This window comes from Rana temporaria, chromosome 6, assembly GCF_905171775.1.
Source record: "Rana temporaria chromosome 6, aRanTem1.1, whole genome shotgun sequence".
NCBI classification, from domain to species: Eukaryota; Metazoa; Chordata; class Amphibia; order Anura; family Ranidae; genus Rana; species Rana temporaria.
In genome coordinates, this window is record NC_053494.1 from 105,166,271 (window position 1) to 105,179,860 (window position 13,590).

General features: G+C 42.4%; 1 protein-coding gene across 5 annotated transcripts in view; it reads right to left on the reverse strand.

Annotated features, from left to right (window-relative positions):
• The window catches only part of TNRC18 (trinucleotide repeat containing 18), a 366,965-nt gene that overhangs the window by 320,891 nt on the left and 32,484 nt on the right, over positions 1 to 13,590 (reverse strand). For all 5 annotated transcript variants that reach the window (XM_040357106.1, XM_040357109.1, XM_040357105.1 and 2 more), the window contains exon 3: positions 1,264 to 1,389. In XM_040357106.1, the coding sequence (XP_040213040.1) occupies positions 1,264 to 1,389 (126 nt within the window). The remainder of the gene's footprint in view (positions 1 to 1,263; positions 1,390 to 13,590) is intronic.

The following is a 13,590-nucleotide window of genomic DNA, read 5'->3' on the forward strand; positions in this document are numbered from 1 at the left end:
AGGGATACTCGAAAACTGATATGTCCCCAAATACTCCACTATGGAGAAACCCTGAGTTGCCACATCTTGATTCTATTCAAGATCCAGGGGCATGGACAAAATTTGTGGTTAAAATAATATCACAAGTAATACATGGGGAAAAATTCTCAACATTTTCAGAGATGAGGCAATGTTGGAATATACCTGAGCGTTATACTTTCAGATATATGCAGCTTGTCCATGCTTTATTAGCTCACTTCCACGAGGGCACCCCACAATTAATAGAACTAGTCTTAGAGCAAATGCTAAGCAAAGAAAAAGGAAAAAAGGAAATTTCAACTTTGTATACTTATTTATCAAGGACTACATTCGTCAGACATAAGCAAATTATGCAAATGTTGGACAAGTGATGTCACAAATTTAGTAAAAGAGAACTGGGAGGAGATATGGAGGTTCCCATTTTAGATATTAGTATCACTTTGAGACAAATTAATACAGTTTAAAATAACACACAGGAGCTACTAAACACCATATAAGTTATATAAGATTTCCCTACCAAACCCTCAAAACTGTTGGAGATGTGCAGGCATTCCAGGAAATTTTTATCCACACATTCTGGACTTGTCCGAAGATAGTGGTATTCTGGAGGGAGGTCTTGAGAATAATTTCTATAGTAACATCAGTATCTTTGGAACAAGAGGCAGAGATCTGCCTATTAGGATTAGTAGGGAAGAAAAATACGTCTACAGGAAAGAGAACACAGGTAGGCCTATTACTTTTCTATGCAAGAAAGACAAAAGTGTTGAGTTGGAATAAGGTTGAATCTCCCCAGGTATATTGGACAAATTTAGTGAATAGCAATTTGCCATTACATAGGGAGACATATTGTAATAAAGGACAGGGGGAGAAGTATGAAAGCGTATGGGCAAGTTGGATAGAGAATCCCATGACGACTTCAGGATAAAGAGGGCAGGAAGATTAGGGTAAACTACACCATAATAAAAGGGGAGAAATTAATGTAAATGTTTTTTTTTGTGTTAATGAAATGAATGTCAGTGGAATTTTATAAATTTAAGTTGTGAAATGTATATTTTCTTTGTGTGTGGAAAAAAATAAAGATATATATATATATATATATATATATATATATATATATATATATATATATATATATATACACACATATATATATATACACACACACACACACACACACACACACACACATACATATATATATATATATATATATAATAAAAAAAAAGTTACAAAAGGGTTTGTTACCTTTTGGAGGCTCAATCAGATTCCGTGGCCCCATGTGAGTCAGCAGAGGGCTACCACCTGTAGAGGAATCCAGGTGACTTATAGGAATGTAGGAATGGTACACCGTTCTTCCTAGGTGAGGAAAGCCTACAATGGAAGAGAAAAAGTTATATTGTTACACATACTGCAAAAGGACATGTAAATAAAATTAATAGTACAGCATAGTTGCATTGTTTAACCACTTCCATACCAGGTACTTGCGCAGCTTCCCGCCCAAGCCAATTTTCAGCTTTCAGCACTGTCGCACTTTGAATGGCAATTGCGCGGTCATGCTACACTGTACCCAAACAAAATTGGCGTCCTTTTTTCCCCACAAATAGAGCTTTCTTTTGGTGGTATTTGATCACCTCTGCGATTTTTTTTTTTTGCGCAACAACTAAAAAAAGGCTGAAAATTTGGAAAAAAAATTACGTTTTTATTTTTTTCTGTTAATTTTTTTGTAAATAAGTTTTCTCTTTCAATTACGGGCACTGATATGGCGGCACTAATGGGCACCGATGAGATGGCACTGATGGACATCGATGAGGTAGTACTGACGGGCACAGATGAGGTGGCACTGATTGGCGGCGCTGGTATGCGACACTGATGGGCACACATAGGCGGCACTGATGGGCACACATAGGCGGCACTGATGGGCACATGTAGGCGGCACTGATGGGCACACGTAGGCGGCACTGATGGGCACACGTAGGCGGCACTGATGGGCACTCATGGGCGGCACTGGGCACTCATAGGCGGCACAGATGGGCACTCATGGGCGGCACAGATGGGCACTTATGGGTGGCACAGATGGGCACTGCTAGGTGGGCACTGGGCATGGATGGGCACTGTGGGGTGGCACTGATGGACACTGGGGTGGCGCTGATGGACACTGGGGTGGCGCTGATGGACACTGGGGTGGCGCTGATGGACACTGGGGTGGCAGCACTGATTGTTGCCAGTCAGTGCCCATTTGTGGGCACTGACTGGCATCTTTTTTCTTTATGGTTTTTTTTTTTTTTTTTTTTTAGACTTTTTTTTTTTTTTTGCCCACCCTGGTGCTCCAGGGTGGGCATCCCTGGTGGTCCAGTGTGGCGATCCGAGGGGGGGCTGCGCTGATAAACAATCAGCGCTAACCCCCCCTGTCAGGAGAGCCGCAGATCGGCTATCCTCTACTCGCGTCTGTCAGACGCGAGTGAGGAAGAGCCATCGGCGGCTCTTCCTGTTTACATCGTGATCAGCCGTGGTTGGACACGGCTGATCACGTGGTAAAGAGTCTCCGCCGGAGGCTCTTTACCGAGATCGGAGATGCAGGGTGTCAGACTGACACCCCGCATCACCGATCGCCGCGATGCGCGCCCCCACGGGCGCGCGCGGCATGAAATCCTGCAGGACGTTCTAGAACGTCCTGTCAGGATTTCATAACCACTTCCCGGACGTAAATCGGCCATAGGCCGGGCGGGAAGTGGTTAATTTATGACCCCCCAGGGTGGATAAAAAAAAAAAAAAAAAAAACCTTGATTTAAAACAAAATTCAAAAATAAGACATTTTGTATTATTTATTAAATTTTTTTAGATTTGTATCAAAATTAAATTAAATGCTTTTGGAGTTAAAAAAAAATATATATTTTTTTTTTTTTTCATTTAACCACTTGCCGACCGAATGGCACGGGCAGGCAGATTGGCGTACAGGTACGTCCCTGAAACTCCATGTTGCCGGGAGTCCCGCGATTGCGGTCGGCAAGGGCAGAACAGAGGAATGCCTTTGTAAACAAATATTTTTTGGGGATATTTATTATAGCAAAAAATATTGCATTTTTTTCAGAATTTCGCTCTTTTTTTGTTTATAGCGCAAAAAAATTTAATTGCAGAGGTGATCAAATAAGAAAGCTCTATTTGTGGGGAAAAAAGGACGTAAATTTTGTCTCGGAGCCACGTCGTACGGCCGCGCAATTGTCAGTTAAAGCGACGCAGTGCCAAATCGCAAAAAGTGGCCCGGTCATTGACCACCAAAATGGTCCGGGGCTGAAGCAGTTAAGATACTTTAATAATATAGTTTATTCAGCATGAAATGGAGCTTAGTTATGTAGTAGGAGGCTGTATATTCTGGAAAACCCATAAGAAAGGGAGTCAGGGTACCTGTTTGGTTGTTTGTATTATTGTGTTCTCCCCCATTGTCCTTCATTTGTGTACAAAAAAGCACCTAATCTGAGAGACATTTTAGTGCCAGGGTGTTGGACCCCGCCCCCCCCCCCCAATAATACAAACAACCAAACAGGTACCCCGACTTGTTTCTTACGGGTTTTTACGCTAGTGGGAGATGCCTGGCGTGTGGGACCACAAAAGGGAGCAATATAAAGAAAAGTGAATTTACAGCCACAGCCTCAGGAAGAACACATAAAATTAAAGATTTTATAACTTGCTCTTCAGAGGGGGTGGTATACATGTTGGAGTGTTCCTGCAAACTTCAATATGTTGGTCGGACATTTAGACCTCTATTGGTTAGAGTGCAGGAGCACATCAACATTATTAAAAAAGAAGAAAGGAATATTGCTTTTCCAATCACTTTAGAGAGATTCATGATAGGAATCCTAAACAACTAAAAATCTGGGCGATTGAGAAGGTGAAGCATCACTGGAGAGGAGGGCAACTTCATAAGACAATTGAGCCAGCGTGAGTCTGCCTGGATATACGAGACCCAGGTTTTAGCGCCTAGGGGGCTGAATATAGATTTTGATCTGAATTGCTTCATCTACAATGGCTAAATGGGTGTCGCATAATAAACGCATAGTAGATTTTATTATTCTTTCTAATATGTTTATAAAGTGATATATGGCCATGTGTGATTAATTCCCTAATATTATTTTTTAATGAATGGCCGAAGAGGTCCTAATAAACATATAGTTGGTCCCCGTAAATAAAGCTATAAATAGGAACATCTTTTAATTTGATTTAATTTAGACTTGTTTTTTTATTGTATGTTTATGGTGATACATTGTGCACTTATGTGGAGATTAAATTTTAACGGGACATTACCACGGAGGTCAGCGGTGTGATCGAATGAGAGCGCCCTGCAGGTGTGCAGATCTGGGTGACACTCTCCAGCTCAATAAATGCGAGATCCGTAGTACACATGAAGCGGTAGTGTCCTCACAGACCGTGGATAGCTGTGGTGATGCCTGAAGGGTTGCCTAGGCAGCAGTTGGGTATATAAGGTTTCACCGAATTCGACCCACCCATCTACTGATGAAAGCCAATGAGAGACCGACACGCGTTTAGAGGGGAGTCAAATCTGTGATGGCAGGCGAAGCACCACGAGTCTAGATCTGCGGTGAATGAGCTGGCGATTTGATACATGCTGTTTTTATTTTCCACAAATAAATTTTATTAAAGGTTTTCAAAGGTAATACAAATAGTACCAACATACATATAACCAAGTTCTAAGCAAAATATTCCAACTAGTGATAGACACAGAGTTTTACATTCATAAGAGAACAAAACAAAGATCCAGCGAATGCAGTCTGCATGTAAAGCTTATCAAGCGGCCACACATAAATGTATAATCGTCTGGAGTAATATTGTTAAAGGTATACGTAGCAGTGTATAACAGGCCTGCCTGAGTTACGTTGGAAGGGAAACCATAGAAGAAACACAATATTTAAAGTCGCTTCTAAAGGTACTATGATCTAGACAAGGATTTGAGGATATGGCCGACCTCTATGTCGGACCTCACTACCAGGGCTTATGTGAAAACTAGAACTAAAAATAAGAATTAAAAAAAAAGAGAAAAAAAAAAAAAGGAGGAGAAAAAAGAAAGAAAGACAGAATAGACAACTGTCAGAGAGCGGAAAAAGAAGAGAAGAAAAAAAAAGGAAGAATGGAGTGTAGTTGAGGGAGGGGGATGGAGCGGATGAGGGGGGCACTGTAAGTGGGGGATGTGGAGAGGGGTGGGAACACCACCAACTGCCCTCTCCAGTAGAGTCCAGGCCTTGTGAAAGGTATAGCAACCCATCACGTATCCATCAAGGGTTATCTCGGGTCAAGTCCTGATAACGTTGCGATTTTCGGTAATCAAGCCAGGGCGTCCATGTCGCCGAAAAGCAAGCAATCCTGTCCTGCCCGCGCATTATTAAAAAGCGAGTGGAGGAAGGTGCTTTCTGGAGACAATTCAAACGTTGATTACCCACATAGAGGTGCAGTCTGGGGACTGTATGAATTATTACCAATAATAAAATGGATTGATCGTGGTGGACACTAGGAGTGATCCGTCTGAGTTTTATACTCATCCTTGAGGTAAGCAGGCATTTTAGCAGGTGGTGTTGTGCACTGAATATTGGACTCATTTACATACAATTTTACACAGCTTTGGGAACCTACATATGAACTATTTTTTATTTTTCATAAATTGTTCTATGGAATTTAGAATTTTTTGTTTATATAAGATTTATAGATATGCAGTGCTGCACGATTTTCACAAATTAATATAGTAATAGGTGTGGTGTATCACAATAAATATGTTCAGCGGCTGTGTAGACTTATATAGGGGTATATTTGATAGATTTTTTCACATCATTATAGGAGTAATTTATTAGCATTGTGGCGCAGATTTTTTTTCTCACAATGTTATACTTATCTGCTCTGTAAAATGGTTTTGCACAGAGCAGCATGTATCCTTCTCTTCTCGGGTCCCTCTTTGGTGCTCCTGGCCCCTCCCTCCTGTCGAGTGCCCCCACAGCAAGCAACTTACTATGAGGGAACCCGAGCTGCAGCTCTGTGTATTAAAAACACCCAGAGTCCTTTATACCTTCGTATCTGCTCAAGTTGGAAAGTTATCTAGGTTGGGAGATTTCATACTCTATATTTTCCCATTACAAGCAAATGGAAAGAGTTGGGCTATAAAGTTCTCACTCACTGGTATAGGGTCCTGATCCTGCTGAGGAAACTATCCCGAGATGGCGAGTACTGCTGGAGGAGGGCGGTGGAAGAGGGTACCAGCCTCCATGTCTTTTGGTCTTGTGAAAAATGTCTCCCTGACTTTAGACTAAAAACTCAAAACGACTCATTGACTTTGAACTAGGAAAAGATCCAGCCAAATATATATCTATATCTCACACACATAGATAGATAGATAGATAGATAGATAGATAGATAGATAGATAGATAGATAGATAGATAGATAGATAGATAGATAGATAGATAGGATACATACGCACTGCACCAATCTGATCTCTTGACTCATTGACTTTGAACTAGGAACAGATCCAGACAAATATATATCTATATCTCACACACACACACACACACATATAGCTAGATAGATAGCTATAGATACAGATACACTGCACCAATCTGATCTCTTGAAAGATTACACAAAAATTCCATGCTAGTAATTAACACTGGATGCCCATTCTAAGACATTGTCATTATCTGGTGATAAATGTATGGTACTTTTCTGTCAATCATGTACTGTTGCTCTCCTATTCTTGTCTGTGTGCAGAAAATAATAAAGAATTAAAGAAAATTCTATGCTAGTTTCAAGGCCTATATAGCTGCACTATGAAAGAAGGAATCCCCCCCTCATACTTTCCTTAAAATAAACAAAAATAGCAGAAAACCACTCTATGGAAAGTATCATAGCCTTGGCAAAAGGCAAGGAAGAGAAAATTAAACGCTAGTGATTTCACTGGTCCCTTTTTACCTGTTCACAGGCATATGGATCAGTTCTGACAGCAGAAGAGTGAAGTTTTTCTTCCCCCTCCCCCTCTTATTTTCAGCGTTGTCTTCTTTCCCCACTCTTATTTTTCTTCCCCTTCACGGCCCTCTCGGTTTTGGGCTGCTTCTGGGTTCTTTACAATGTATTTTGAAAACTCCAGATGGGTTAAAGCACTTCAGTCTTCAACCACATGTGAAAAGAAAAAAAAAGAAAAAGCACACTCAAAACCAAAAGGAAAAGCAATGTGTTTTCAAGTGCTGAACCAAAACTGGTTGTTGGAAATGGTGAGCCAATAAATATAGTATATAACAAAAAAGTTAAATAAATAAAATCTTCTAAAGTTTGCAGATAGTTATTGAAAACCTCTGTCAGACTGCTTACAAGAATAATGTCTCTCAAAACAGTTCCTGACTATCTAGTGCAGTGGACTCCAAATTGTGGCCCTGGGGCCGGATGTGGCCCTTTGCTTGCCTCTATCCAGCACAATTCCATCCACAACTGACATCAATGATGGGGTACTATTCCTTCCACTCACACCAGTCATGGGGCACCATTCCTCCAACCAATGATGGGGCACTATTCCTTCCACTGATAACAACGGGGCACTATTCCTCCCAGTAAAATCAATGAAGGGGCATATAGCTTACTCCTACTGACGGAAAATTTTCTACTCCCACTGGTCACAGTACGGCCCCCCCAATATTCTGAAGGACAGTAAACTGGCCATTTGTTTAGAACGTTTGGAGACCCCTGATCTAGTGTCACCACAGTCTATATTTTACACTAAATAAAAAATAAATGTGTAGATTTGTTGAGGGGGGAGGGGGGATCAAAAAGGACCAGCATAGTCTGGATCTGCTCTACAAAGTCTAAATCATTTTCTTAATCTAGGAGCCCGACATTCATAAAGCAAACTAAAAAACAGAAATAAAACAGGCCGAACAGAAGCTAAAGCAATATCCTGGTCATAAGTCATTAAAAAGATTGAAACGTAAAAATATTGGGTCAAACGTATAGACAAAATAAATGCAGATTAAGAGAAACCTTTTGGGGGGCCCCCACCATGTCACCAGAACTAGTGTCACAATCGGAAGATTTCCCCTCTAATACTTTTTTGGGAACCCTCAAAAATTTGGGTTCGTCTTTTACTTATACATTTAGCCTGGAGTCAAATTATAGCGAACACAGAAATCGCATGTAATTCGCACCCGCAATGTGGTGCCGATCGCATGCGATGTCTGTGCAATAAGAGTTTAGCCAGAGGTGTACGATTCTGGCTAAAATGAGAATCGCAATTTTTTTGCTTTGAAGATAGATCACGATTCTCTTGGCGTAACATCTTTCACATAAAAAAAAAAAAAAAAATGGGCTAACTTTATGGTTTCTTCTTTCTTTTTTTTTTTATTTACTGAAGTGTATTTTTTCCCAAAAAATTTAAATTGAAAGACCACTGGGCAAATAGAGTGTGACATAAAATATTGCAGCAATTGCTATTTTATTCCCCAGTAATTTTCTAGCAAAAAATATTGATGTTAACTTAACCACTTCCTTACTGGGCACTTAAACCCCCTTCCTGCCCAGAGGACTTTTTGCGATTTGGCACTGCGTCACTTTAACTGACAATTGCGCGGTCGTGCGACGTGGCTCCCAAAAAAAATTGACGTCCTTTTTTTCCCACAAATGGAGCTTTCTTTTGATGGTATTTGATCACCTCTGCGGTTTTTATTTTTTGCGCTATAAATAAAAATAGAGCGACAATTTTGAAAAAAAATAATATTTTTTACTTGTTGCTATAATAAATAGCTCAATTTTTTTTTTTTAAATGTTTTTCCTCAGTCTAGGCCGATACGTATTCTACATATTTGTAGTAAAAAAAAATATATATATATATTTTTGCACAATTTTGTTTGCGCAAAAGTTATAACGCCTACAAAATAAGGGACAGAATTATTATTATTTTTTAAAAATTTTTTTACTAGTAATGGCGGCGATCTGCGATTTTTATTGCGACTGTGACATTTTGGCGGACACATCGGACACTTGACACATTTTTGGCACCATTCACATTTATACTGCAGTCAGTGCTATAAATATGCACTAATTACTGTATAAATGTGACTGGCAGGGAAGGGGTTAACACTAGGGGGTGAGGAAGGGGTTAAATGTATTCCCTATATAGTGTTCTAACTGTGGGGGAAGGGGGGTGACTGGGGAGGTGACCGATCTGTGTCCCTATGTACAAGAGACACAGATCGGTCTCCTCTCTCCCTGACAGCACACTGTCATTGTGAGAGCCGGCAATGAGAAATGATCTCATATGTTTACATATGAGATCATCTCTCATTGGCCGCACAGATCGCCTACCGAACGGCCACTCCGATTGGCCGTTCACGGCGATCTGTGATTGGCTGTGTCCAAGGGACACGGCCAGCACAGAAGTTCCCCGCTGCGTGCTCAGGAGCGCGCGCGGGGAATGCGGAAAGGGCGGCCATAAAAAGACGGCGCCTCAGAGAAGTAGAACCACCCTGCGGCCGTATATAGTCGTACGGCCGTCGGGAAGTGGTTAAGAAACAAGTGTCAGAAAAAGATTTGCACTTTAAAGCGGTGGTTCACCCTGCAGAACAACATTTCAGCATAAAATCCGGCATAGTAGCGCGAGCTACAGTATGCCGGTCTTAAATTTTTTATCCCCGTACTCACTGTTATATCGTACATAGACGATTCCGTCTGCCGCGGGGAATGGGCGTTCCTAGCAAGAGGGAGGGTGATTGACGGCCGGCTCCGGCACGTCACGCTCCCCGAAGACAGCCGGAGTAGGTCTCGGCTCTTAACGGCGCCTGCGCACAGGCTATGCGCAGGCGCCGTGAAGAGCCAAGCCTATTTCGGCTATTTCCGGAGAAGCGTGACGTGCCAGGGCCGGCAATCACCTTCCCTCTCCATAGGAACGCCCATTCCCCGGAATCTTCTATGTACAATAGCACAGTGAGTACGGCGATAAAAAAATACAGACAGGCATACTGTAGCTCGCGCTACTATGCCGAATTTAATGCTAGAGGGAAAAAAAAATTATTTATTTTTTTATATAGGGTGAACCCCCGCTTTAAGTGGTTAAACTTCCTGCATTAAGGCCCCTTTAACACGGTCGGATTGTTCAGGTCCGCCTGTCAGTTTTGTCAGCGGACCTGAACGGCCAACTCCATGCAAGCCTATGGAGCGTCGGATGTCAGCGGAGACATGTCCCCTGACATCCGACCCAATCCGATAAAATCAGACGTATGGCGATACGTCGCCATCCGTCCGTGGTGGATCGGGTGAGATCGAATGAAAACGGACATGCTGTCCATTTTCATCAGATCTCTCCATAGGAGACAGCGGTGCTTGACAAGCCCCTCCCTGCTCAGTAAGCAAAGAGGGACTTGTCATCTGCCGGCTCAGCGGAGATCTGCAAAGAGATCTCCCGCTGAGCTGGCGGACTCTGTATCGATGGAGTCCGCATCGTGTGAATGAAGCCTTAAACACAGAAGTTTGATCTAAGAAGGAAGTTCGTTACATTGTTTCATGTTACAAACTTGGCAGACGGCCCAGATTTTTTCTTTATGCACAGTAGTTTATCCCTTTGATCTAAACTTGGCAGACTGCCCAGATGTTTTCTTTTGACAGCTGAGTGAGCAGATAAAGTCTCTCCACTTGTTATTTGAAAGAATCGGCAAAATCTGCATTGAGATCGTCAGGGGGGTTGAATCGAGATCACAATTTTTTTTTTTAACGATTAATTGTGCAGCTCTACCATACAGTTGTATGGCTGAACTCGCATTGGATTTGCACAAAAAAGGTGCAGAGGCTTTTTTTCCCTGCACTGGAATCGGATCGCAAGGATGTTCTCTCACCCATGCAATTAGATTCCTTTCTGAATCCACAGTTTGCACTGCGCTCTGTGTACCGTTCTGGGGGTGTCATTACCATTGTATCGACAACCTCCACGGTGGAACTGCCTGCAGGAGAGATGCGATGCAGGAACCGGTGCTGGAATTGCGATGGTTCTCGTATCGCTACAGTGTGAACCTAGGCTTAATGAGAATTGTAAACAAGACAGAGAGGATGAATCTTACTAACAGGGACACAGACGGCCATTAAAACCTAGAACAATCACTTTCCACTCCATCCAAAACTAGCAAAAAAAAAGTGTTTTGCCATTCTTTAAACTTTAAGACCCTCTTATCTCTTAAAGCAGTAGTAAAGTCCGCTTTGCGATTTTTACCTACAGGTAAGCCTATAATAAAACTAACCTGTAGGTAACATGAATATCTCCTAAACGTGCACCGTTTACAAGATACTCACCCTGGATGCAGCCAATCATGTCCCCGGCACATGCGCTCTGAAGGTCTGGCATACCGTGCCGCACCATGCCATAACTGAGGGCTCCAGCCACTCACACAGCCGGAGTTCGCTAAACCTGAAGGAAGACTGGGGGGGGGGGGAGATGGAGTCTGGGGGAAAAAAAAAAAGGTCAGAAAAAAAAAAGATGCCAATCAGTGCCCACAAATGGGCACTGACTGGCAACATAAGTAAATCAGTGCCGCCCCACAGTGTCCATCAGTGCCGCCCCACAGTGTCCATCAGTGCCGCCCCACAGTGTCCATCAGTGCCGCCCCACAGTGTCCATCAGTGCCGCCCCACAGTGTCCATCAGTGCCGCCCCACAGTGTCCATCAGTGCCGCCCCACAGTGTCCATCAGTGCCGCCCCACAGTGTCCATCAGTGCCGCCCCACAGTGCCGCCCATCAGTGCCCATCAGTGCTGCCCATGAGTGCCCATCAGTGCCGCCCATCAGTGCCACCCATCAGTGCCCATCAGTGCCGCCCATGAGTGCCCATCAGTGCCGCCCATCAGTGCCCATCAGTGGCGCCCATGAGTGCCCATCAGTGGCGCCCATGAGTGCCGCCTATGTGTGCCCATCAGTGCCACCTATGTGTGCCCATCAGTGCCACCTATGTGTGCCCATCAGTGCCGCCTATGAGTGCCCATCAGTGCCACATACCAGCGTCGCCAATCAGTGCCACCTCATCTGTGCCCGTCAGTACTACTTAATCGATGTCCATCAGTGCCATCTCATCTGTGTCCATCAGTGCCGCCATATCAGTGCCCGTAATTGAAAGAGAAAACTTACTTATTTACAAAAAAATTACAGAAAAAAATAAAAACTTAATTTTTTTTCAAAATTTTCAGCCGTTTTTTAGTTGTTGCGCAAAAAAAAAATCGCAGAGGTGATCAAATACCACCAAAAGAAAGCTCTATTTGTGGGAAAAAAAGGACGCCAATTTTGTTTGGGTACAGTGTAGCATGACCGCGCAATTGCCATTCAAAGTGCGACAGTGCTGAAAGCTGAAAATTGGCTTGGGCGGGAAGGTGCGTAAGTGCCCTGTATGGAAGTGGTTAACCACAATATGTAGAAGAATACGTATCGGCCTAGACTGAAAAAAATGTTTTTTAAAAAAAATATATTATAGCAACAAGTAAAAATTTTTAATTTTTTTTTCAAAATTGTCGTTCTTTTTTGTTTATAGCGCAAAAAATAAAAACCGCAGAGGTGATCAAATACCACCAAAAGAAAGCTCTACTTTTGGGGAAAAAAGGACATCAATCTTGTTTGGGGGCCACGTCGCACAATTGTCTGTTAAAGCGACGCAGTGCCGGAAGCTGAAATTTCACCTGGGCAGGAGGGGGGTATATGTGCCCAGTAAGCAAGTGGTTAAGGTATTTCATAAAGTGCTAATATGCGGTGCATACTAGCACATTATGCTAAGATAAAGTTGTTGTTTTTTCTTCTTTTATTGCAGCAGTTTACTACCGCTTTAAGACCAAGCACTTAATATCATAGTGCACCTTCATCTAATCAACGTAAGAATAAGAAAAGCAGGTGTACTCATAAGAAAGATGCAATCACACCATATCTGCTTTGCCAGCCACACATTCAGAAAAGTAAAGAAAATCTGCCAGAAGCTGAAAATACATCCATTTCCTTCAAGGCTTCTATGTATATACAAATGATGCATTTGAAAAACATATATGATCTGTAGGTGTCTGAATAACCATTTCCTGCCAAAAATGTTCTCTGTTCTCCATTTAAAGTAAAAACGAAACCCTCCTATCTTTACAGCTAAGGCAGCTTCCCTCTTAGCATGCATTTGATTATCAGTTGCCATGGGACAATTTGTTTGAGCGCACAACCAACCATGACCATTATTGACAGCATTCCTTAAATGTAACAGTTTTGGGTTTAGTTTAGCTTTAAATTATAATAGGACTTTTTTTTAAACTATTTTATTTGATATTCAGTATAACCTAGACAATTCTGTTAGGTGCTGAATTCACAAGCTGTTCCTGATCTCTTGTGAAGTGTTACTCCAGGCCTGCACCACATGCAGTCCATTCTTCAATGTGCTTTGGTGCAAATGATGTGATCTGAGAAGCCATTCCAGAGCTTCATAGTGTCCAACACAAATTATACTGCGCTATAGGTTTGAGCAATTTTGCCCATTCGCTGCCACCTACATAAGGCTTACATCAGCGGCAGCAGCTACTCTTTTGCACAGCCAA